This window comes from Nothobranchius furzeri, chromosome 15 (genome assembly GCF_043380555.1).
Source record: "Nothobranchius furzeri strain GRZ-AD chromosome 15, NfurGRZ-RIMD1, whole genome shotgun sequence".
Lineage (NCBI taxonomy): Eukaryota > Metazoa > Chordata > Actinopteri > Cyprinodontiformes > Nothobranchiidae > Nothobranchius > Nothobranchius furzeri.
In genome coordinates this window covers 52,282,485-52,306,563 of record NC_091755.1, presented here as the reverse complement: position 1 = coordinate 52,306,563, position 24,079 = coordinate 52,282,485, and the positions used below count along the sequence as shown (strand labels likewise).

At 41.3% G+C, this 24,079-nt stretch overlaps 1 protein-coding gene and 1 long non-coding RNA gene across 4 annotated transcripts in view; one reads left to right on the top strand and one right to left on the bottom strand.

The window, feature by feature from the left end:
- The window catches only part of tafa5l (TAFA chemokine like family member 5, like), a 75,509-nt gene that overhangs the window by 49,338 nt on the left and 2,092 nt on the right, over window positions 1-24,079 (top strand). For 2 of the 3 annotated variants that reach the window (XM_070545249.1, XM_015968525.3), the window contains exon 4: window positions 20,773-20,818. The exons of the other annotated variant lie outside the window; for it this stretch is intronic. In XM_070545249.1, coding sequence (XP_070401350.1) covers window positions 20,773-20,796 — 24 coding nt within the window. In that variant the 3' untranslated portion in view covers window positions 20,797-20,818. The remainder of the gene's footprint in view (window positions 1-20,772; window positions 20,819-24,079) is intronic. 3 annotated transcript variants of the gene reach the window in all.
- LOC129164794 (uncharacterized) lies at window positions 2,192-18,525 on the bottom strand. Its single transcript, XR_008564305.2, has 3 exons — window positions 17,787-18,525; window positions 17,414-17,473; window positions 2,192-16,355 (listed from the first exon to the last, which is right to left on the bottom strand). It is a non-coding gene; the product is annotated as an uncharacterized lncRNA (long non-coding RNA).

Genomic DNA, 24,079 nt, shown 5'->3' with positions numbered 1-24,079 from the left:
AATGTTGGTCCATATCAACTGTTGGCTTACAAGTACGATTCCACCAATTCTAGATTTTAGAGACACAATTTTGGGCCACACAAAACCACTCCAAGCTCCCCAAATGGGCCCTAGGCTGCACATTAGACCTTTTCACGCTCAATAAATCACGTTCTCAACAAGTAAACGGCTCTGTTTTCATTTCCAGGCGTCCTATAAAAACACAATTAGCTCTGATTTTGGCTCTTTGCCATCAAATTCCGTCTGCCGGAGACAAAAAACACCTTCCTGGTACGCTGATGCAACACCTGTCCGTGACTAAAACAATGAAAAATCAGAATTGGTTCTGCAGCTGGTTTTTTCTACTTGTGGTTTTTGATCTGAGACTAAATAGAAAATATGCTAAAGGAGACCTTTTCCATTTCTTTGTAGTTGATTAAAAAATTCAAAGAAAAGCATTATGTTTTTATTTCTTAATGTTTGGTTTTCTGTTGGAAAATAAAAAAGATGCACGGATTCCATCCGAGGAGCTTTATCAAGTCTGACTGGAATGTGGGAGAGTGGGAGAGTCAAATGTATAAACTGTAGCCGTCAGCCGTTGCTTAATGATTGGAAACGACCTATATTTATGTCGTAGTTTAGCCGAGTGTTTATGTAGTTTATGTCGTTAGGCCCTATTGTGTTGGGATGGTGGTTTTGGTTAGATACGGGTGTGACCCAGACTGAAACTGTTTTGGAATTAGGTTTAGAGCTGCATTGTAGGTGCTGGAAAAGTGAAACCTGAGGCCTCTTTCACCCTTTCATATTCACCCTGCCATATGTCAGGCAGAAAGTTTCTCCTATGAGAAGCGTAATGTCTTCAAGAAACCAAAGAAGTCCAGTTGCTCTTATTCAAATCCGTTTAGATTCTCATGACCTGACACAGATTTTGTTTTTGTTATTTTCACTATTTTCTTCGTGTTTCCTTGCCTCCATTACCCTCACCTGCTCAGCGCCAGTTCATCAGCCCAACTAGTTCTATTCAATCACCTCTCCATGTTTTTATCATTTATGTGTTTATTTTCATGTCAGACGTGCCCGGTTACTTAATAGTTTCACTCAAGTCTGAGTATCATGGTTTAGGTTTTGTCCCCTGATTGTGGTTTAACTTTATTAAACCACTTTTATTCTGATTTCTCTCTCTGTCTCTCCTATTTTGGGTCCTCTCCAGCTCATCCTCATAAAAAAAACCCAGATTCAACTTTTCGTGCTAATTTAGCGTTTGACATTCATTTTAAATCTTAAATTGTCTTGAATTTACCACCAGCACACCATGAAGCAGCACTTTTTGCCCTCGCCTCCTGAATAAGACTTTATTGTGATTCATTTGGTCCACCAGACCTAGAGTTAAAGATTTGTGTGAGCTGATGGCCTTTGTAAAACCAACTAGCTGTAAAACAGGAACTCTGTAGTAAATTCATGTTTCTGTTTTTATTCTACTGGTTAGATCACAGGACTAAATAAACAACGCCAGATGGATTTTCATCAATAAGGATGCATAAGCCTGCGTATAGAAAAGTAGTTTTTTTTTATTCTAGTAGTTTTAATTGTGCACCAGATTTTTCACGAGTACATTTTAGATAATGTATTTTTTTTCTGCATGTTTCTCTGTGTTTTAGCTACTTATTGTTTAATATCATTAACATAGAGATTTTACCATGTTTGTTGTACTTATTGAGTCCACTGCTGTTAATGAGGCATCCCCTAAATGCAAACATCTCATGTGGCATCAAGTATTTGCTTGCTCCCATGGCTGCAACATGCTTGAACATTTCTGATGTTCTAAATTTAACAAACTGGACTGAATCTAACTCTTTTTTTTCAAGCCAAAGGACAAAAAAATAAAACGACTCCAGAGCTGTGACCTCTTGCTGACTTTGTTAGAGATGTAAATGAAGAAGCACGTTAAATTTTTTACAGCCTGCAATATGGTGTCATCTGTTCCTATGTAGGCTCCATAACAGCCCAGAATGCGTCTAATGCCTCATGGCTGCCAGAGCTGGTTAGGAGCTGCGGTGCTGATGGAGCAGCGATGATTTACTGTTCGCCTCTATGGTACAGAAAGCTTAAGAGCCACTGGAACTTTCCACTCTCCTCATGAGTTAACATCATATTTTTTGTTATAGGAGAGGAGCATCATTACAAATGAAATATAAGCATGGGGGGGGGGGGGGGGGGGGTGTAATCACCAGGCTCTGCTGCTTGCCTAGCAAGTGGCTGTCGCCATGGCTACAGATCTCACTGTCACTGTGTGGCTCTCATTATGCCATTTGGCTGCTTCACACGGTACAGCTCCATGCTCAACCGACACGAGGCACTTATCTTTCCTGTCAATACCATACAGCCTTGTTCCCCCGACAGATGATTTATCAACCAATTATTTTTGATGATACGGTGTACGTAGAGCACCTGTTTCTCCCAAGAAAGACACAAAAGTTACACCAAAGTTGTCAAGTGATCCTCCCTGCGCAAGGATGTGCTTAACATCCCATTGTCAGCAATTCAGAAATATTTTAGATAAAGGATTTTCTATTTGTTTTTAATTGTTTTACTAGGTTTCTTTCTCTCGCTTCAGCTTTAAAATTATTCTAAGGGTGTGTAGAGCTAATCAACTAATCTAAAATGTAATATTGTGTTAGGTAATAGCACCAAACATTACCAATGAAGTCTTTCTTTTTACTTTTGCAAAAGGAAGTTTAATACTTTAGGTGGCTGTTTTATAAGCAAAATCATGACTTGAGGGTGCTTGAAATCCTTGAAAGTGCTTGAATTGTCATGTGGTAGTTTAAAGGGTGAGTCACACCATGGGTGGAGACTTATTTCACCCACACTTCCTGTTAGAAAAATGCGCCTAAAGAAGGCGTGACCTGGTGAACAGACAGAGCGGCACCGAGTCAGTGATTGATGGCACTCCGCTCCACTCAACCCACTCCTACACTCACGTGCACTCTCTGAGGGCCTCAGTTGGAAAAATGAGTCTTTAACAAGTGTGTGCACACTCGCGCGTGCATACACACACACACACACACACACACACACACACACACACACACACACACACACACACACACACACACACACACACACACACACACACCTGGTGAACTTTAAGTTGACACAGAAACTGCTGCAATTTCAATTCTATTTATTTAAATAGCACCAAATCACGACAAGAGTCGTCTCAAGGCACTTCACAAAGTAAGCGTTCCAGTACAATTCAGTTCATTAAGCTAATCAGTAAAATGTTTTCTATATAAGGAGTCGTCAGCAAATTGCATCGAGTCACTGACTAGTGTCAGAGTCTTTACAGCAATCCTCATACTAAGCAAGCATGCAGCGACAGTGGAGAGGAAAACTCCCTTTTAACAGGATGAAACCTCCAGAGGATCCTGGCTCAGTATAAGCAGCCATCCTCCACGACTCACTGGGGATGGAGAAGACAGAACACACACACACACACACACACACACACACACACACACACACACACACACACACACACCTGGTGAACTTTAAGTGGCAGCTGTCACTAATTAAAGGAGTTGGGAAATCCTCGAAAATCACCTTAAAATTTTTGAAAAAGTGTTTGAAACTGAATTTGACAAAAAATAAAGAATCCTGAAAATGATGAGATTATTTTATGAATTCTATAAATTGTGATTATGCAAACAAACTGTTTTAAGAATTTAGTTACCTCTACCAGATGACCTCCCTGGGTCCTGGGAGTTGAGAGGGAATCAGCTGGCGTCTCTGTGTTCTAAAATAAAATGTTGATTTGGTTGTTCTATTATTAAAATAGAGTTGAAATTCGAATCCAGCAGTGGTTCATACTCTTGTTCTTCTAGCACCCGCTCCTTTAGCTGAGCCCCCGCACTTTTAACCGACTTTGTCCGCTGACTGAAGTTGGCCACGCATTGCATACAGCTGTCAGCTGTGGAGAAACTTAAATCTGCGAAAGACGCTAGAAAGTCACGGAGATGATTCAGGTGATAATATTTATTACTACATTTTTAAACTTCACAATACCACACGTATGTTGAGGTTTCAGATAATAAAAGTTGCTGGTGCAGAGTTTTATCCAACCTTGTTATGTGTGGTGGGGTTGGGGTTTGCTGAAGCAGTTAGCTTGTGATCAAACCATGAATCGCATGAATAGCCAAGTGGCTGACTTCACAACATTTTTGCATCAACCATTCCCGTCCTGTCTGGTCATGAAAAATTAATAGGTCTCGCTCTAATGATATGATTAATATAGCCTCACAAACACTGGATTTATGACACAAAAACAGAAGTAACTTTTTTTAAACGTAAGGTTCAGTGAGAAATGTATATTACTTGTTTTAAATATGGTGGTGAGTGTTACTTGCATGCTGGACGTCTTGTGCCCCTCTCTCCTGCATTAGAAAACAGACATGGAAATGCTTGGGTCAGAAAGAGCCACACAGATCCTCGTCACTGTAAATTAACATTCATGGACTCACCCATCTTGGCTCAAAGGGGAAGCCTGTTGTTGGTTTAGCATCCAGGAAACAGCAGAAAACATCTCGGCTAGCCAAAGCTAACCATTAGCATTAGTAACTCCACAACATGGCAGAACTCCTTCAGACTTTTTTTTGTGTGGAGGTGAAACATCAATGTTGCAAAGCAAATGAAGACACTGGACGAGTTGCGTTGCTAGCCAATCAGATGAGAGACGTCTGAACATCATAAATATTAATGAGTACGACTTCAAATCCTGATGTATTTATCTCCTCACACCTCCAACTAATAAAAGCACCAGAGCTTTTTTTCCACAGAAAACGACTCATGAGACATTCATCAATACTAAAGATACTGCAGATTTAGTGAAATACTGAGATCATGTACACTTTGGTTCTTTATGTGACGTGTCTTATAGAAGAAATTCAGATTTTTTAAAGTCAGTTTCTGTCAGAATCAACATCCTCCCTGTTGTCGATAGCTTTTTGGACAGCCTCAGCTGGTAGAAATAAGTAAACATAATCATAAACCACCAGCAAGGTCCAGACTGTAGTAGATGGTGGCTGTCTTAAAACAGCTCTAATTTCAACATTTTCATGCAAACGTCCTGGCAGAATCCTTTATGTTTATGTCGGTTTTACTTTGGTTTTATTCACATAAAATCTACGGTTATTTACAACAGCATCTACATCCTGAGGGATTTACGCAGAAATAATATAATATGATGTTAAGTGGACCTTAACACAGTAATTTAAAAACTGGTTACATGAATTTCTGTGGATTTTAAAATTTTTCATTTATTTGTTTTTTTTTGAGTCTGAAGTTGTTTTAAGGTTGCAGTAAATCACTTTAGCTTCTGCTAGCTGTTAGCTCATTAATCAGGTCAGTAACTGTGTCCAACCCTCTGCAACAGGTAAGAAAAGCTCATAATCTTCGTTACAGAACCTCACGTGAAAAAACAAACTATTCCTTCACTGCGGCTCAGTTATGCAATAAAAGTTGTTTGGATTGTATGCTCGCTTTAATGAAGTGAATAAATCTGCTTGATTTGCTCCAGAAACTCTGAGAATCGGCCGCAGGTATTAAGATGCCATCGTGAGAAACTAAACAGCAGCGCAGGGATGTAATTTATAGAGACAGAGCAAGTCACCGCATAACGCAGCCTGGTGATGTCGGAGCGTGAGAGACGTGTGTCTTTGTCATCAGGTATGAAGAGCCAGAGGTCAACCTTTGACCCGGTTTGGAGATTTTGACTGCGACTGCTTTTTTCATGTTTCATCATCGTCCTCTATCAGCAGCTGTAGCAAATGTATCACTATGTTGTGTAACAGACCCCGACTGCACACCCAGTTTGCACAGACATTAACAAAATGCATACTAAATGCTTGTAGCTACATATTTTTAATGACTCCTCATCGAGCGGGTTTATTGCAGAAGCAATCCAAAGCGATGCTACCGTTTCTCTCTTTTCTCTTTTGGAAGATGGAGGTATGGGGGGAGGATTTGGATGCAAAATACAGTTTATATCCAGGGTTATTTGTTGCAAGACCTGAAATAGGAGGAAAGTGCTTTCTGGAGGATGAATGAAAATGAGAAATCTATAAAGAGCATCGATCAGGCTAACACAGGGAGAAGCAGAGCTTCCTTCTGTCCACATATCTGTGTGAAAGCCTCTTTGGGAGAGGGAGACGAGGGATGCAGATTGGAAGTTTGAATTGTGAGAGAATCTTGTTTTCTCAAAATCATTTCACAGAGCGGCGTTCAGAGCAAAGTGTGCAGGTTTCAGAGAAATGATAACGGCTGTGCTCATTATTTCACGCTGTGATGCACAAGTTTGCTGGAGGTTCGGTTTGTAGATAAAGCAAAGTGACAAATGTACACGATGGTGGCGTAATATGCATAAAATCATGCATCTGATAAAACATAATGTGCTATTTATATCAATTATACACTGAATTTTGATCTTTTTTATCACATCTAAATGAGATCTTCTATCTTTTTGCTGCATCAGGAATACAAATTTACATGCTGAAGGGAAAAGAAAGCAGGATTCTTACCAGTTACTGAATATAGTTTTATAAGCCTGATTAATTTAATCCTAAAATCATTCAGTCTGAGACGATTGATCATTTTAAGACCTTTTCCCCTGTTTTCTTGTGGGCTCCAGGTGGAGTAAATCAAACAACGAGAGATCTTTTTAACGAGTTATGCAGGAATTAACAAAAACAAATCCTCTAATAATCAATGTCAGTCTTCTTATCCCTGACTTTTATCCTGAGAAAGACATCTAAATGATCAGGGGGACAGATTAATGTGTAATTTGGTTTAATCCCCAGATAAGGACCCTGAACGTAACTCACATCCTCTTTGTCATTTTAACACCACTTTGACACCCTGACATCAAACACTGGCAGCTGAATTTAAACTGATTAATTTCCACAACAATTTTAATGTTCAAAAGCTTTCAGGATGATTTCTGTTTTGTTCTTTATTCTGTGAAATCTTCTCTTTTATTATATTCTCAGAGGTGGATTTTCATTCCCTTACAGAACCTTTTTCAATAAATTCACCTTTTTTTCTATAAAATTACTAGTGTTAATATATTTGATTCTTGTTAGGTTACACTGTAAAAAAGGGTTGGCCAAAATCGTAAACTTCATAGAATAAAATGACAAATGCATTTTCCATGTGAAAGTTAAGGAAGCCTGTCCTTATGTTCATGTTCATGTGACTTGTGCTTAACTATTTTAATAAATAACAGTTGTGATTTTTTTAAATGTTAGTTAAATCATAGGTACATTTTTTTAGTTGGAGAGTACTAGGGCTAAGAAGCACAGCTTCCTTCTTTTTTATCTTCAGCCCAAATGAAGTGTGGATGAACCGCTGGGGATTTGCTGCTTCCTAGCAAACGCTTTAAAAGTCCTAAAAGGGGGATTTGATGAATAGAATAGAATAGAATAGAATAGAATAGAATAGACTTTATTGATTCCATAGTGGGGAAATTAGCTTGTTACAGCAGCACCAACACTTAAGAGAATAATTTGAACAAAAATCATAACAAAGTGTAACTTCGCATAGGCGGTAGTCTAGAATTGTAACCTTTGACTGCTAAAAACCACGGATAAAAAAGAAAAAGCTCAGGTTCCAACACTGTGCAGCATACTGCAGGAGACACGGACATACAGTGCTACGTAAATCCGGTACTGAACGAGTATTGAACACATACTGAATACTGCGTTGGTGGTGTTGTGTAACAGGAAAAAGCCAGTACAGCTTGGACTGAGGAGTTATTAGATCTACGGTAGCGTTCTGTTTTACGTCTGGGATGTCTCAGTCATCCCAAGTAGAGTTTTCTAAAAATACTTAGTTTAGGTTTACATCCAATACATTTGATTTCAGTTTAACTACAATAAATGATAAATGACTCGCACTTGTGTAGCTCCTGTCAGAGTCAGAGGACTCCAAAGTGCTTTTCACTATTGTGTGTCATTCATCTATTCACACACACATTCACACACTGATGCTGATGAGCTACATAGCGTCAGCTGCCCTGGGGCGCACTGACAGAGGCGAGGCTGCCGACCACCACCAACTATTAGCACATTGACTTGTCTCTGTATATAAAAAGAGCACAAAATAAATATATAAATATCAGTTGTGATTTTATATATTATAGTAAAGTCTTGAAACATGTTTTAGCTGGTGTTTAGTAGGTGTTTTTAGAGGTTAGGAGACATTTTAAGCTACTTTTCTTTAATAAAAATAATCTAAAATGCTTTTCTTCAAGATAAAGGTCATTGTTTCTTATCAATGCTGACATTACTGTCATGAGTTCAACATGTTGATAGAGTTTCAGGAGGTTACTGCTTTACCTTCTTATTACAAGCACACACACTGCACCTGCAGCTCTTTCTAAACGTACCTTCAGCTTCCTCCTCCTCCTCCTCACCGGCCACATCACCGTGCGTTCAGCTCACGGTGGCACCGCCAGGTCACTTCAGCCTAAACTGCTAATGGAGTTTGTATATGCAGCCTGCTCTCCTCTGCCAGCCAGCCATTAATATGAATCACTCTCTTGAGGCCCCCTCACACACACACACACACACACACACACACACACACACACACACACACACACACACACACACACACACACACACACACACACACACACACACACACACACCCTCCACCTCCTTCCGAAACAAGCTGGTAATTTGTCTTCACTAGTGAGCCGATGAAAGGTCTACATATGATATTCTCTGAGGTGGATGGTGCAGTTCAGGGAGGGGGTGGGGCGCCGTCTTATGAGCTGGGTTTCTAACACTTGACAGGAGGAGATTGTGGATGGGAGTTGGAGGGTTACACAACACAGAAGCACCATTGTGCCTCGGATGTGTGTGATTACACACAGAGATGGTGGCGTGTTGACAAGTTTGATAATTCCATGGGTTGACGTGACTTTTCTCTTTTCTGGCGAAGGAAATGTGTGTGAGACTGCACCAGCTGCTCATGTTGTTCAGTAATCTTTACTTTGCAAAGTGGTTGGTTGACTTGAAAATGTATGCTTCTCAGAAGGAAGCTATTTCATTTACTATTTTTTAGTTACACAGAGAACCGCTGCTCCTCCGGATCGAAAGGAGTCAGTTGAGGTGGTTTGGGCATCTGGTCAGGATGCCTCCTGGACGCCTCCCTGGGGAGGTGTTTCGGGCATGTCCTGCCGGCAGGAGGCCCCCGGGTCGACCCAGGACACGTTGGAGAGGTTACATCTCCAATCTGGTCCGGGAACGCCTTGGGGTCCTGCCGGAGGAGCTGGTGGAGGTGGCCGGGGAGAGGACGGCCTGGAGCTCCCTAGTTGAGATGCTGCCCCCGCGACCTGGACCCGGATCAGCGGAGGAAGACGACGTAGTTACACAGTTAAAAGTAAATGTACAGAAGCACATTTTTATTATGAATCATCAAGGGTTGAAAAGAGGACATCAGGCCACTTTGTTAGGTATGCCCTTCTGTGTCAAACACTGCTCATACATGTTAGCATCACGCCATCATGTGAATCCCTCGTCCTACCACTCCCCAGAAGTTCTGGACTGGACTGAGAGAGACCAAGAACATCTCCCTCACACCGTTGCACCACCATCTACAGCATCCTGAGCCGTTGAGGCAAGGCAGGATGGAAACGAGGCATTAATGCCCTGTTCTGGTGATCATGTGTGAATTCTTGCATCAGTTTCGTATTCTTATCTGACCATAGTGGTCCTTTGCTGCAGGAGTCCATCTGCTTCAAGAATCAACATTTTGTGGTTCAGAGAAGGTATTCTGCAGTCTTTCTGGTACCAACAAAGTCCCTTAAATCTCTTTTCTTCCTCATTCTGATGCCCAGTTAAGTTGCTGCCATGCGATTGGCTGATTAGTGATTCAAGTTACGGTCATAAACAATTGAACAGGTGTGGGTAATAAAATAGTCGGTGAGTGCATAAAAACACAGAAGGTTTTTAATTGTCTTTTTTTGGTGCTGTTATCGAAGCTCAAGGGCTGCCAACAGAAAAGACGGATCTCTTAAAGGAACCAACGAGTACTGAGGGTTTCACCAGTGACGAGCCTTTCTACCCCGAAACGTCCAGCTGGGTACTTTTGGAGGTTAAAGGACTTAAGTTGTGAAATTTAAGACTGTTAACCCTTTGATCATGTTCAACTTAAAAGTATAAATGTATTTAGTCCCGTTGATGATATTTGACAGGAGCTTAGAAAAGAGATGGGAGAAAAAAAAAACGCCTACACAACAAATGCCGGTGCAAGCAAGTGTCGCCTGAAGCAAAAAAAGAACTGTTGTTGTTGGGTGTTATCGATGCCAAGTAGAAAAAAGAACTGGAAAATGTACACCTTACACAGAAATACATAAACCGCATGACCCAGTGGGTCAGAGAGGCCTGCATATTTCTTTCTACAGTTTCCTTTTTTTATGTTCTGGTGGCCCTCCTCCAGCTATGTCCTTTTGTTCCAATATCAGCCGGAGCAAATGTGGGTGGAATGAGTGTAGTCCTGCCAGTGTAGCTGCAAACATCAGAGCCAGTCATCACAGTGCGGCATTTGAACGGAAGCCATGTGACACAGAAAAGTCTCGATGTTTACATGAAAAGATAAGAGAAAGGTGTCCTTTTATGGAAAACAAAGATAATGGAATGGGTGTTTTGCCACAAAATGTTATAAATATAAATCCCTGGTTAACAACTACCACATATGAGCAGATTAAGGTCACAGTTTTGATACAAATGTTCAAGCAATCACCTCTTATGAAAGAGATAACTGTATGAACATGATGTGGTTTGGTGGCGGTGTTATGTAACATTTCGTAGCACCACAGCCATGAATGCCTCAGTGTCCAGAACAAACCACTGGGCTGCCAAGACATGTGTCGCCATGGTCACTCACCGCTGCTGCGACAGCCCATCAGAGCGGATACACACTTGTAATGAGCTCGCTTCACGTTCCAGTCGCCAACACTGTTTGTCTGAATCATAACCAGCTGGATTTTTGATTATATGAAGGAGACAAAGACGCAGACCTTATTTTGTGGGAAAATCATAGAAAATTATGTTTTGCTCAAGTGAGAACAAACAGAATTTTCATTTAGTGTTTTCGATCAAGTCTCGGTGTGATGATAAAGAAAAGGTCCAAGGATTACATTTACATTGAATAATGTAATATTTTTATATTCGTCACAAATTGTAACTTACAATTTAAGCTTCTTTTACTTAAATGCTAAATGAAGTCGAGGTTCTGATCTTTTTAAATGTGTTTCTGTAGAAACATTTTTAAACCATTACCATCCTTACGTGATGTAGATAGCTCTGTAAATGACCTCAGTTTACAGAAAAAGTTCTGATAGATTAAAAATAAAATATAAAAGTTCATGAAAATGTTTTATTAACTTCCAAATTATTGTAAATTTAGCTCTATTTATGAAGAATTGTTGATTTTCTTTTAGGAGAAACTAGTGAGAGCTCAATGGACCAGAGCTTTTGTAGTGACGGCATCTAGCATGTTATAAAAAATTTTAGATCAGAGTTGTTATTTTTTAAACGTCAACGAGGCTGAACATGAAAATAGTCTTCTACCCCTATTTCCTGCATTAGCCACCAATAGAAAATAGATGGGAAAACACTTGAATTAGAACAGCCAGTCAGATCTACGTCACATTGAAAATTAGCGTTCATGCACTCACCCATCCGTTGCACCTCCTCATCAAGAGGAGCCAGTTGAGGTGACTCAGACATCTGATTAGGATGCCTCCTGGACGCCTCCCTGGTGAGGTTTTCCGGTCACGTCCAACCGGGAGGAGACCTAAAGGACGACCAAGGACACGTTGGAGGGACTGTGTATCTCGGCTGGCCAGGGAACACCTTGGGGTTCCCCCGGAGGAGCTGGCGACCTGACTCCGCAGAAGAGAATGGATGGATGGCACTCACCCATCTTGGCTTGCTCCAGGAAAGTCTGTTGTTGATCAAGTATCCAGGACAGCAGAGCACATCTCAGCTGGTAGAAGCTAACCATTAGCATTAGCAACTCCACAACATCGTAAAACTCCTTCAGGCTTGTGTTATTTGTGGGCATAAAACATCAACGTTGCAAAGTGAACAGTGGTTGAGTTCCATTGTTGTTAGCCAATCAGAGGTGAGAAGTTCAAGTATCAGGAACTCTAAATCCTGTAGTTTTCTGTCTCCCACTCCTCTGGCTAACTTCTAGTTCCTGAAACAGGAGTGCCGAGCTTTTTTCCCACAGAGATCGACCAACGAGGCATTCATTTGTACTATTAAGCCCCCTTCAGACAGGCCATGAAAAACGGAAATGTTCCGGAATCTGTCCGTAAGACCTTTCTGTCTGAATACAAACATCCAGATAACATGTTCCGGAATTTATCCGGACGAAGCCCCTAGTAACAGGTCCGGACATGTTACGGACAGGGTGGCTGATTCAGACTGGTGAGGTAAAGTTCTGGACAAGAGGGAGGGGGAGGAGGAGGGGACCGGGGGACGCTGTGCGCACCTAGATAGCCCTCTGCTGTAACATGCGGCGAACCACGGCAGCTCGCCTCCTACGGTACTGTCGAGACGCGCGACGGAGCGCTTCACACCGCTTCAGTGATTCCTTTAACCATTGAGCTTCATCATCCAGGTCTCTTATGCGTCTTCGTGTGCGCAGAATTATGCTTAAGCGCCTCGTGATTTTTATCTTGAGAGGCGCTATAGAAATGATATTTTCTTCTTCTTCTTCTTAACATAAGTCCGATCCCCCCCCCCACCCCCGCCGCCGTCAGACATCTGGAACTTTTCCCTGCTGTGTGAACGCAGCCGAAAGGACAAGTTCCGGTACAAAAGTGGTGTGTCTGAAAACACAGTTCCGGTTAAAAACCGGATTAAATTGTCCACAAATGTTCCAGAATGTCTATCTGAAAAGGGCTTTAGAGACCATTGCAGATATGTTGAAAAAATTTGTGAACTTGGTCTTCAAAATAGAAAAACGTCAGTCTAGCCGTTAGCTAGTCAACATGTTCAAAACGAATCTTTCTCCAAATCAAGGTCAGTTAAAGATTTACCAGCATGCAGATAAGATATAACTCACAATTTGTCCACTGGTTTAACAAAACCAAGTGTTAATGGGAGGTAAATGGAACATCGGTTTATATTTTATTTACTGCTGATGAAAAGTGACCAGTTTGGACTCTCGTATTAACATTTCATTATGGAAAGATACTTAACAGCTTGATTCTCATAGTTTTTATGTTTATGTCTAAAAATATAAAACACCTTTTTCATCATAGACAGTTTGTCTGGAATGTGAGTTTCTGAGGTAAACTGTGGTCTTGTTCTGGGATGTCTGATATGATCGGCCGATACTGGCATTAAAATATAACATCAGAAATGATCTTCAACACTTTTTACTCTTTTTTTGACACAACTATTACATCAAACTCTTCAGCTACGTCTCCTCTCACTCAAAATGTCAAAATACGACAGATCCAACAAATGTTTTTCAAGATTTTTTGTTTGGTTGGCAGAACTGGCCTGACTTAAACTGAAGCATATTTTGCGCAGGTTTAAGTACACATGACAGGAAATATGTAATGTTAGTTATAGATGATTTAGTTTTTTCTTTAATGAGGGCGGTGCTCTACATATATCGGTAAAAAAAGCCAATTTCAAACAAGCTTGTCCCATCTAACCATTAAAAGTTTAAACAAAGTAAAATCTTACATTACAGTTCCTTCCTTCTCCAGTTCTTTGTCTTTGGTCCATTTTCTAGTTGATAAAGCATGTAAACATGGATGTCACATCTTTGGCTTTTGGAAGCTTTAATCTGAAATGTTTTTATCTGCTAATTAGGTTGTAAACTTCTCCACTTAATGTAGTGTTTAATGCTTATCTAGCACAGGCTGAAGTGTTACATGAAAGGCTGTCAACAGCTCGGGTGCTTCTGATTGGTCACATTAACAGGAGAATGTGATTCCATCCATGTAGGCATATTTTAGGCTTTATCTATACAACTCATCCTAATTGGAGCGAAAGCTTTTTCCCCAAAGGTCCTTCAGCTCTCTGTCCTGTTTGCAGTCTTAAGGGTGCATTCAACTTTGCACTCATGTTTGTTTTTTAGCTTATGCACACCTCTTAAATTTCATGCCTGCTGAATCATTTTGCAAGAGCTTTTATCATCTCAGTGAATGTGATGTTTAGGTTAAGGTTTAGATAAAGTTCTAATTGCCCATGACCAGCAGCGTTTTTAGCCTAAATGAAATGCATATCAAGTAAACTAGGTTGTTCCACGTAATCCTGAAGGATATGCTGGTGAAGGTTCTCAGTCGTCCAGGTCGTGATAATCCAAAAGGGTTCAAATGAAGGCAACTGGACTTCTTTGGTTTCTTGAAGAGTAGCTTTGTCAATTCTACATGGAATATGGGAGAGTCAAGCTGAAGGGTATGTGTATTAATAATATGCCTTGAGTTGTAGGATGTGCAAGAAGGGGTCTTGATTCTGTAGCAGCAGGAGAATACTTGTGAGGACATCAGAACTAAAAGGTCATTAGAGAAATGATTGCATTTCAGTTTAGAAATAAGGCTAGAAGATTTACAAATATTAGTTATTTGCAGTTACTGTGCAGCGTGACCTTTGGTGCTCTGCCGGTGTCGGTACAGTATCTGCTCGGGTGCAAGATCGGCTCGGGGTCCTTCGACTGCCGATGATGTCAAAGTACGGCAAACCGACTCGGACAAAATACACTACACGTCTATACTGTTGGAAAGAATTTAGCACTTTCGTTATTAAAATAACGTTTCTTAAGACGTAAGTTTGTGTTTATAATGGTATTTGTAAAATAAAACACTATATCTTATTCATAATGTTGAACTCCTCTTTGAGCACATCCCTTGAAGAATCATAGGTATTAGCAACACCTGTGAAATTTGCAGGAAAGAAGTGTGTCCCGTTTATTTAAGTATTTTGTGTTTAGAGTTTTTGACGTCTTGTCATAGACTGTAGCTGCTAGCCAAAACTCTGGAGTTAAAAGTTTTCTGGCTTTACTAAAAAACCTGTCTGTACTTATTTGATTGATGGTATTTTTACTTTCTATTAGACTCCAAATGTAATCATTTGGCACGTTTGTAATTCATTATTTGCAATAATGTAATCGGCGATATTAGCATTAGCATTCTATGGGTTTTTCCATGTATATTAGCATTGCGCTAACCACTCGCTGCCAAATTGCAGCCTTTGAGATTAGAAAATCTCCTGGCTTTACTAAAATACCTGTCTGTACTTATTTGATTGATGGTATTTTTACTTTCTATTAGACTCCAAATGTAATTATTTGGCACGTTTCTAATTCATAATTTGTAATAATGTAATCTGCGATATTAGCATTAGCATTCCTATGGGTTTTTCCATGTATATTTAGCATTGCGCTAACCACTCGCTGCCAAATTGCAGCCTTTGCCATTAGAAAATCTTCTTTTGTCACATCGCAATTTTATTGCACATGCAGTTAATCGTTCAGCCCTATTATACTTGCAGCTCTATGCTAAAAGTGTATTTTCAAAGAGGTAATGATGGATTTCTTTGTAAAAGTTGTCCATCTTTCCAATAGAAAAAAATTTGCCTGGACCAACGTCACGTGATAACAACGTTACGTGATTACGTAATTCCGTAAGGTTCATGTTCAGCCAATCAACTACTTAGACGTCATCGGCAGTCGACGGACCCGAGCCGATCTTGCACCCGAGCAGATCTTGTACCGACACCGGCTTTCAGTCTCATTCAGGGCTGAAGTGATTAAATTCTGTGCAATCGTGCACAATCTGTTTGCTTTGAAAAGGCAATGTAATAGTTTTAATCTAAAATCTATTCTCTTATTAATTGTAAATCTAATATTTTCTATTCAGGTTTAATAGGATGATCTGACTGGACCACCATCCTCTCTGTGATGCTTGCATCAGACACGTCCAGGTTTTATGCTTCCCTGGCCCAGCTCCACGCTCTCATACACATCTGCCTGTGCTCTTGTCATATTGTATCTGACATCCTCTCTCTGCTTCCTCTGGGATAACATATTGTACATGGGCATGGGCTGCTTTGCCGTTGGATGTAGAGCCACATTCAGAACGTGACTGATGTTCAAACAGCTCGCATGCCCCTGCCAAGCAAACACAGAAGTTACACTTGATAAGCCACTACACTCTATTCCAGTTTCATTTGCAGGTTTTCCATTCATCAAGAAGGAAAGAAGAATGTGCTTCCCTGGTTTCCCCTCATCTGTTTGTCAGACGCTGCTGCACAATCATCAGTCTTGAGGAGATAGCGAGTGGAGTGATGCTGAAAAAATATTGAAATATGTTAGATTGATTGAGAAGTTTACAAAAGAGAGAAGCTGCTCATGCGAGCTCACTGTTCCCATCTCACTTTCTCATATTTGTTAGTAACATTATCACCATAGGTGTCGTGCTGTTGTCCAGAAATCCTGCAGGAAGGTTAATGGCTGCCGGTGTTCATACAAAATAAAAGAGCAACACGTTTTGTTTTTATTTTCCTCTTTTATTAAAAGACTTCTTTTGTAAGTTCGGCTTCAGCAGACTTTTGTAGCCCTCGTCTCTTTTCAGCCTGAGACCCTGAGTGATTGTGGCCCCTTCTGCTGTCACTTTGAGCTCAGTCTACCCCGCTATCCTATTTGAAGTTCTGTCATTGCCTGGCTTTGAACTGCCACTTATGTTTTACCCAGCATGCTGCTTGTCTCCGAGGTTTTGTCTGGTGTGAAATTGGCTGAGCCATAGGCCACATTTCAGCTCAGGGTTTTTATAATAAATACTGGACACATTTAAGCGTGCTCAGCAGCTGCCCTGTCTCAACGCTTCTGAGCTCCTTGACTTTTTTTTGTGTTTTTTACTAGATTGTATTTTGCTCTTATTTGCACTGAGCTGCTTGCATCTTTGCTTTAAATCTTGTTAAAATTGAGTTATTCTGCAAACATATGCAAACTGTTTCAGTTACAAAAAGCTAATACACGAAAGGCAATTGTTTTGTGTTTGCTTTCTTTTGAAAAAACAAAAATGGAGATTTCACAGAATCGTGACCTTTGCCCTCTTGCTATTTAACATTCCCCTCACCCCAATCCTAACCTTAACCCTCTTGCACTTTCAAAACTCTAAGTCCTACATTGTGTGGTTTCTGATTTCAAACATGAAAATTGCCAGGATAGATGAGAAATCTCAAATGTGACCTCGAAGTAAACAAACATGATGAAGGAGGAGCTTAGTGTGCTTCTGTCACCGTGCTTTTTGATTGGCTAGACATCACATTCAACAAGCAGCATGATTGTTAATCCTGACCCCGCACCAGTCATGAAAACGTCATGTAATGTAAAAGCAGCGTTTTACCCGCGAGCTCTCTTCCAACCAGGAGCGAAATGGGAGCAAAAGCGTTCCACGCCGCTGGCCCTGCAGAGTCACAAAATCACGGGAGAATTGCAACACCACGCGTGATTTCAAAAGTCTACTCAATAACAAGCAAGGAGAAAGACGGCTGCATGTATCCAGAAAAGTCAGTGGTTTATTTTCTGATCTGTTTACGTCGGCTACAGAGGAGATGACCTTTTTACTCTCTGCGCTTCCAGAACGTGTCAATCGTAACCACAGATCAAGCCAGATAGGATGTCAAACACAAAGCTGTGTGAAACATCCCAAAACTTTGAAAACAAAAGTCACATGCAGAATTCCTGTTCCTTGACTAGTAAAAAAAGAACATCATTACCTGCGAAGCCTCTGCGTGGATCCCTTCCGCTAACGTTTAGTGTCTGAAAGCTTGGGGTAAAATGCAAATGCCACCACCATTTGCACCAGTTGTAAGTGTTCACATAATATCTGAGAAAGTAAACACCAGCGCAGAGGCGACCTCTGGTCAAGCATGAATGCCTCTTTCCAATAGCTTTTAGAATTGGAGGAAAGAGCAAAACCCTGATTTTCTCAAGCAATAGCTGCACAATTAGTTTGTGATTTTTAATCACTGAATTAAAAAGACAAACCTGTCATTTCTTTAAATTCTGAATGAGTTCATTCCCACCAACCCTCTGATCCTCATCTATTCACTTACCGCATTAAAACCATTATAGAGAGGCTTAAAGTTGTTGGTATTTGTAACAGTGAATATCAAATGTGTTTAAATATTTAACAGGAAGCAGTTATTGTTATCACAGCATTAATCACACATCTCCACAAATGAAGGTGTGTGTCCTCTAGAAACTTATGGACGTTTCTTTTAACACATCGACCATAACAGCCATGTCTTTTTATTTATGCAGTTATTCCTTATGTAAGTAAACAGTCAGTAAATGAAGCTTTAAAGCATTAAAATGTAGTCATAATCTGAGTTTTTGTAACTGGCAACCCTCTATGTGACATGCAGTAATTTTTACTCCAGTGAAGAATTTAGGAATGTGGTCAGCAGATGCTTGGCTTCTCTGTAGGTGCCCCTCCAGAAAGAAAGCAGCAAACAGAACCAGATGCTTGGTAACTAATCTGGTTTTGCTCCTTTGAGACTGACTCACAGTCTGATGCTCTGCTGCTTTTGTACATCAGGCTCATGCTCTGAGAGGAGAGCATCTTTGTTGGGACTTCGGTAAAGCTGCAGCTTTGCTTGTTAACCTAAAAACAACAACAGTGGCCGGTAATCGCTGGGGCCACTGCGAGACTCCAAATGATGAAGCCAGCCACATCCTGTGCAGGAGTGCACTTGTTAGGAGGGATCCCCAGAGAGATGTTTTTACTTACTGCAGTGATGGTGCAGCGCCTGGGTCCATCGCTGCAGGGTGGGCTACTGGTGGCAGTTTTGTGGCTCAAGGCGCCACCAAGACATCTGTCCCTCTGGGCCATGAGAAAACAATCAGCCTCCTCTATGGTGACGATTACATCTGAGAACTGTAATTCTGCCTCAGATGCAAATTTTTATTTGTGTTAGATGAGCCATATTTGATAAAAGTACTTTGATCCTAAAGTACGTTGCGTTTTTGATAAGGAAGGGAATTAAACCAGTGCTTTAACATGCCAACTTCTGCTGGCATGCTTTCAAAGATCCATGTTGTGCACTTCATTCCAACTGTAAAACTTTATCATTCATGCACAGTGCTCAATGTTTACAAGCTGCGATGAAACGAGGGCACCCCGAGCTCAGAGACACGGTCCAAATGTCTAAATTTCACTGCAACACAAGCAATTAGCAGAGCGCTTGTTCTTGCTTCTTATCTGCGAATCTCCCTCTTTCCATCGTGCCAGTGGGAGATGAAAATGCCTTCGATGTCCTTGGATTCCTGTCTTGTAAACACCAGAGGCAACGAGCGCTGTTTACCAGTGTGCATGGCAGGCAAACAGCAATGCTTCATCTCTCGCACAGTTGGTCCCGTGGGGCTGAACTCACCTTGTTACCCTTTTAATTAGTAGCAGCAGTTAATAGCGCCGCCGCTTCTGCTGCCTCAGCACTCTGCCCTGTCTCCAAGAATCACCCAGATCAATAGCTACGGAGACAGGGAGATGAGGCAGAGGAAGGGACTTGTGTTTTCTTTTGTTTCTCCTTCGGAAAGAAATCATACAACACATAGTTTAGAAAATATTCAGGGCATGTGTTTTATTCCATTTCTTCTTGTACGTTTAAAGGAGTAATGTGGTCCATGAGCTCCATGTTCACATTCTTCTTACTCAGGTCTCCCTCTCCTCCGTTTCCTCTCCTTTGAAAATGAATGTAATCACAAAGCTAAGGGTTTGCTTGGCAGATTCTATTGTGCCCTTGTAAGCTTTTATCCCTTCCAACCACTCGCCTCCCCTGCTCATTTCTTTTCTTGTTTTGATTTAAAGATGCAGTGGAAGTACTTAGCATTTAGATGACATGCTGCAGGAGAGGTGTGATGGATCAGCGCCTCTTCGGAGGACTGAATTTCTTTCATAGTCCTGGGGCTGGTCTACCTGCAGGACAGACGGAGCGACAGATAAAGGAGTGGCAGGCTGGGCGGGCAGCGGAATACCAAGTCTGCCTTGCCGCCGCGGAAAGAGCCTGGCACAGCCGAGGGGAGAGCAGCGGCTGCTGGGAATGCCAATGCGCTGCCCAGACAGCCGTCTCGCCTTAGCTCCTCTGATTGGTTAAACACACCATTAGCTTTCTGATTATAATTAGCCGAGTCATTATCTACAGAAAAGTGGCTGGTTCACTTGTAATAAAAAGGCAAGAAGGCAGTTTTCTTCTTCTGGTCAAGGAGAAAACAATGTTTTGTCCTACATGGGATGAATATTAGGAGTTCACAAAACACACACACACACAGAGAGAGAGAGAGAGAGAGAGAGAGAGAGAGAGAGAGAGAGAGAGAGAGAGAGAGAGAGAGAGAGAGAGAGAGAGAGAGAGAGAGAGAGAGAGAGAGAGAGAGAGAGAGAGAGAGAGAGAGAGAGAGAGAGAGAGAGAGAGAGAGAGCGTTTATTAAAACCCTGCTTTACGGCTAAAGTGATAAAATATCTTGAGCCTTTGAGGGAAAAGAGGTTGGTCTCTGTTTAAAGCTCATTTTTTCTGGTCAAGGAGAGAAGCAGCATCCTTACAGAGCATAAACACTTCTAGAGAATAAATTAACCTTCAGATATTTTGTATCTCCATAAATTCAACGGGAATAAGTTGCTTTTAAGTGGACACATTCTGCTCTGCGTTCTGTGCCAAATAGTTTAAAGTTGAAGTCAATGTTCTAACTCTCTCATTTCTTTTCCAGCCTTTACCCAAGGAGCCATCGTAGGATGCAAAAGGGAAAAAAGCAAGTATGTGTTTATTAAAGTGGCTGATTTAACAACCACATATTTTATTGCTAAGTCTTTAGTTTTAATATTGTAAAAATGAACAGAAAAGTTGTGTTCTGAATTGGAAAAAGCTAAGCTTGTTGCTCAGATCTGGAATAAATCTGCTTTTCTGTCTATTCATCGTGTATTTTCTAGTACAACATTCATCTCTGTCTTATCCCTGGGCTATTTTTTAAAACCTCCATCTGAAAAACATTCTCAAATTTACTCAGTAACAGCTTCACGCCTGTAAGGCCAAACCGAACAGCCTTGGGCTCCATGGATAAATAATGCCGGAAAAAATCCTGAAATGTAGCAAGTCTCCTGATCTTATTACACCAGGTCAGAGATAAATTTGGGAAGCTCCTGCATAAAAATCTGATTTTTATGTTTTTTAATCAAAGTTGTAAATATGAGAATAAACAACAGCTCCTGCAGATTTCACGGTAAAAAGAGCCACAGCAAAAATCGACATCCAAGGCAACGTAGCAGTGCAACACAGCCTCTTTGGTGAGCGTGCTTGTAAACCTCGTGTTTTTCTATCATCAATTCTGAAAAAAAAAATCAAAAATGGGCTTTTGAAAGTAGAGGAGGTTACATGTGGTTCATGTTGGATGAGGAGAAATCACAGAGGAATTGTCCATTCTTCGGGATGTAGCTGCTTTGATGTATCACTGGAGCTGTTGGCAGTTTTAGAATAAATAACAACTAAAACTAAGAAGATCCCCTGAAGTTTCCTCAAAGGCAGAAGCTCAGATGTTTCCTTTTACAGCTGAATGTATGAGATGATATGTAATTTTTTTATTTGTTTAATAAAAGCAAGTTTGTTTTAAAAACCATTTTATGAATAGCCACCCAGCTCCTGGTGCAATCTACTGTCATCTCCCGCCTCGATTACTGCAATGCCCTTCTAACTGGTCTTCCAGCCTGCACTGTGAGACCTCTTCAAATGGTCCAGAACGCAGCGGCGCGTCTGGTCTTCAATCAGCCAAAAGAGCACACGTCACCCCTCTGTTCATTGAGCTCCACTGGCTACCGCTAGCAGCACGCATCAAATTCAAATTGCTAACATTAGCATACAAAGTCCGAGATGGTACGTCTCCCATCTACCTGAATCCTCTTGCAAAGGCTTACGTCTCGGCCCGGCCGCTCCGGTCATCACAGGATCGTCGGCTAGCAGTGCCTACACCACGCTCAGGACAATCCAGACTCTTCTCATGCATCGTTCCACAAATGTGGAATGACCTACCAAGAACTACCAGAACAGGGGCTTCCTTTTCAATTTTCAAGAAACTCCTGAAGACCCTGCTCTTCAGAGAGCCTCTTCTAAACTAGCACCTTCCCTGCACCCGCCCCCTCTCTACTGTCCACTCCTTGTTCCCTCCTCTCCATGATTGATGTCAAGTTGTTGTTGTTGTTGTTAGCCTCAAGGGCAACATGCCGATTATTACTTGTAAGTCGCTTTGGACAAAAGCGTCTGCTAAATACATGAACAAAAACATAACAGTAGGTAGCTTGAATGACATTCTTCTGAAACAACAGTTCTCTGGTAAAAGGGACATATTATGCAAAACTCATCTTTTACATCCCTTTGTGCTGCCACCTGGGTTTCTACTGCCTCTATAAACACTCCAAACATGAAATAATCCATCCATCTTTGTTTCTCATGTAGTAGCCTGAGCAGAGGATGGGTGGGCGTGGCCCTAACCCATCAGCTTGTTTTCTTAAAGTGACAGAGCCACGAAATGGCTCATTCTGGAAGGTACTGAAACTGTCAAGTATAAAACTGCTGAAATAGCTTCATGTGAGAAATTTAAGAACTTCATGAACGTGTTTTATCAACCATAGAACTGTTCTAACGTAAGGAAAAAAGGCTGTGTTATCTGTATTCTCCTAGCAGGTTAGCTTCCAACATTTGCTTCTAAAACACAAGGAAATACACTAAAGATTAAAACGAGTCCTTCTACTAAGAACATTGACTGAGGGTCTATGAAGCTTTTATGTTCTGCACAATCACCAGCATACGAAATCTACGTGCTTTATGTCTCCCAGCCAATACTCCAAGATTGATTTTGCCTCCTCTGCCGAGAAAACAAAATGAATCACACACAATTACCAAGGACAGGGAGAAAAGGGGAATTGGGGGAGTCATAAATATTTATTTGCCAGCCCTGGAAATTTGTGCAATTCTGTGTGGATTTGCCAACTCACATTTAAGTGTCTGAATGATTTATCTGGGCAGTTCTGGGGGTGTCGCATTTATCCACTGTCATCCTGAATCACTTCTGCATTAACATTTATGGATTTAACATATAACATTTTCATGTTGTAATGCTATTATCATTCAAGTGTTTTTCCTGACCAGGTGATTGGCTAAATGAAGTCGTTACCTGCAGGATTTTTCTGAGAATTTCGGAATGCTCAGAATTATTCGTGAAATGTGTGGGGTTTTTTTTGTCTTTTTTATATCAACTCATAACAAAATCTAGTAAATATTTGTCTTTATGGAGCGTGTTTGAAAAAAGGAGCAGTTGAGAATTTAAAAGAAGAATCTCAGAAGCAACTCAAGGTTATAAAGAGTAATGTGTTGTTTTGTGTTTGATTAAAACATAATAGTTCTTAGAAAAACTGCAGTTTCTCAAAAAATGGAAGGCCTAGGATTCTTTGAAGGAATACATTCTTTGCACATTATATTTCATGACATAGTTATAATCATCTTAAGTTTAAAAAGCATGGGATATAGTTGTTTTGGTGAAACCGTCGTCGTCGTCGTCTTCCTCCGCTTATCCGGGTCCGGGTCGCGGGGGCAGCATCCCAACTAGGGAGCTCCAGACCGTCCTCTCCCCGGCCACCTCCACCAACTCCTCCGGCAGGACCCCAAGGCGTTCCCGGACCAGATTGGAGATGTAACCTCTCCAACGTGTCCTGGGTCGACCCGGGGGCCTCCTGCCGGCAGGACATGCCTGAAACACCTCCCCAGGGAGGCGTCCAGGAGGCATCCTGACCAGATGCCCAAACCACCTCAATTGACTCCGTTTGATCCGGAGGAGCAGCGGTTCTACTCCGAGTCCCTCCCGAATGTCCGAGCTCCTCACCCTATCTCTAAGGCTGAGCCCGGCCACCCTACAGAGGAAACTCATTTCAGCCGCTTGTATCTGCGATCTCGTTCTTTCAGTCATTACCCAAAGCTCATGACCATAGGTGAGGATTGGGACGTAGATCGACCGGTAAATCGAGAGCCTG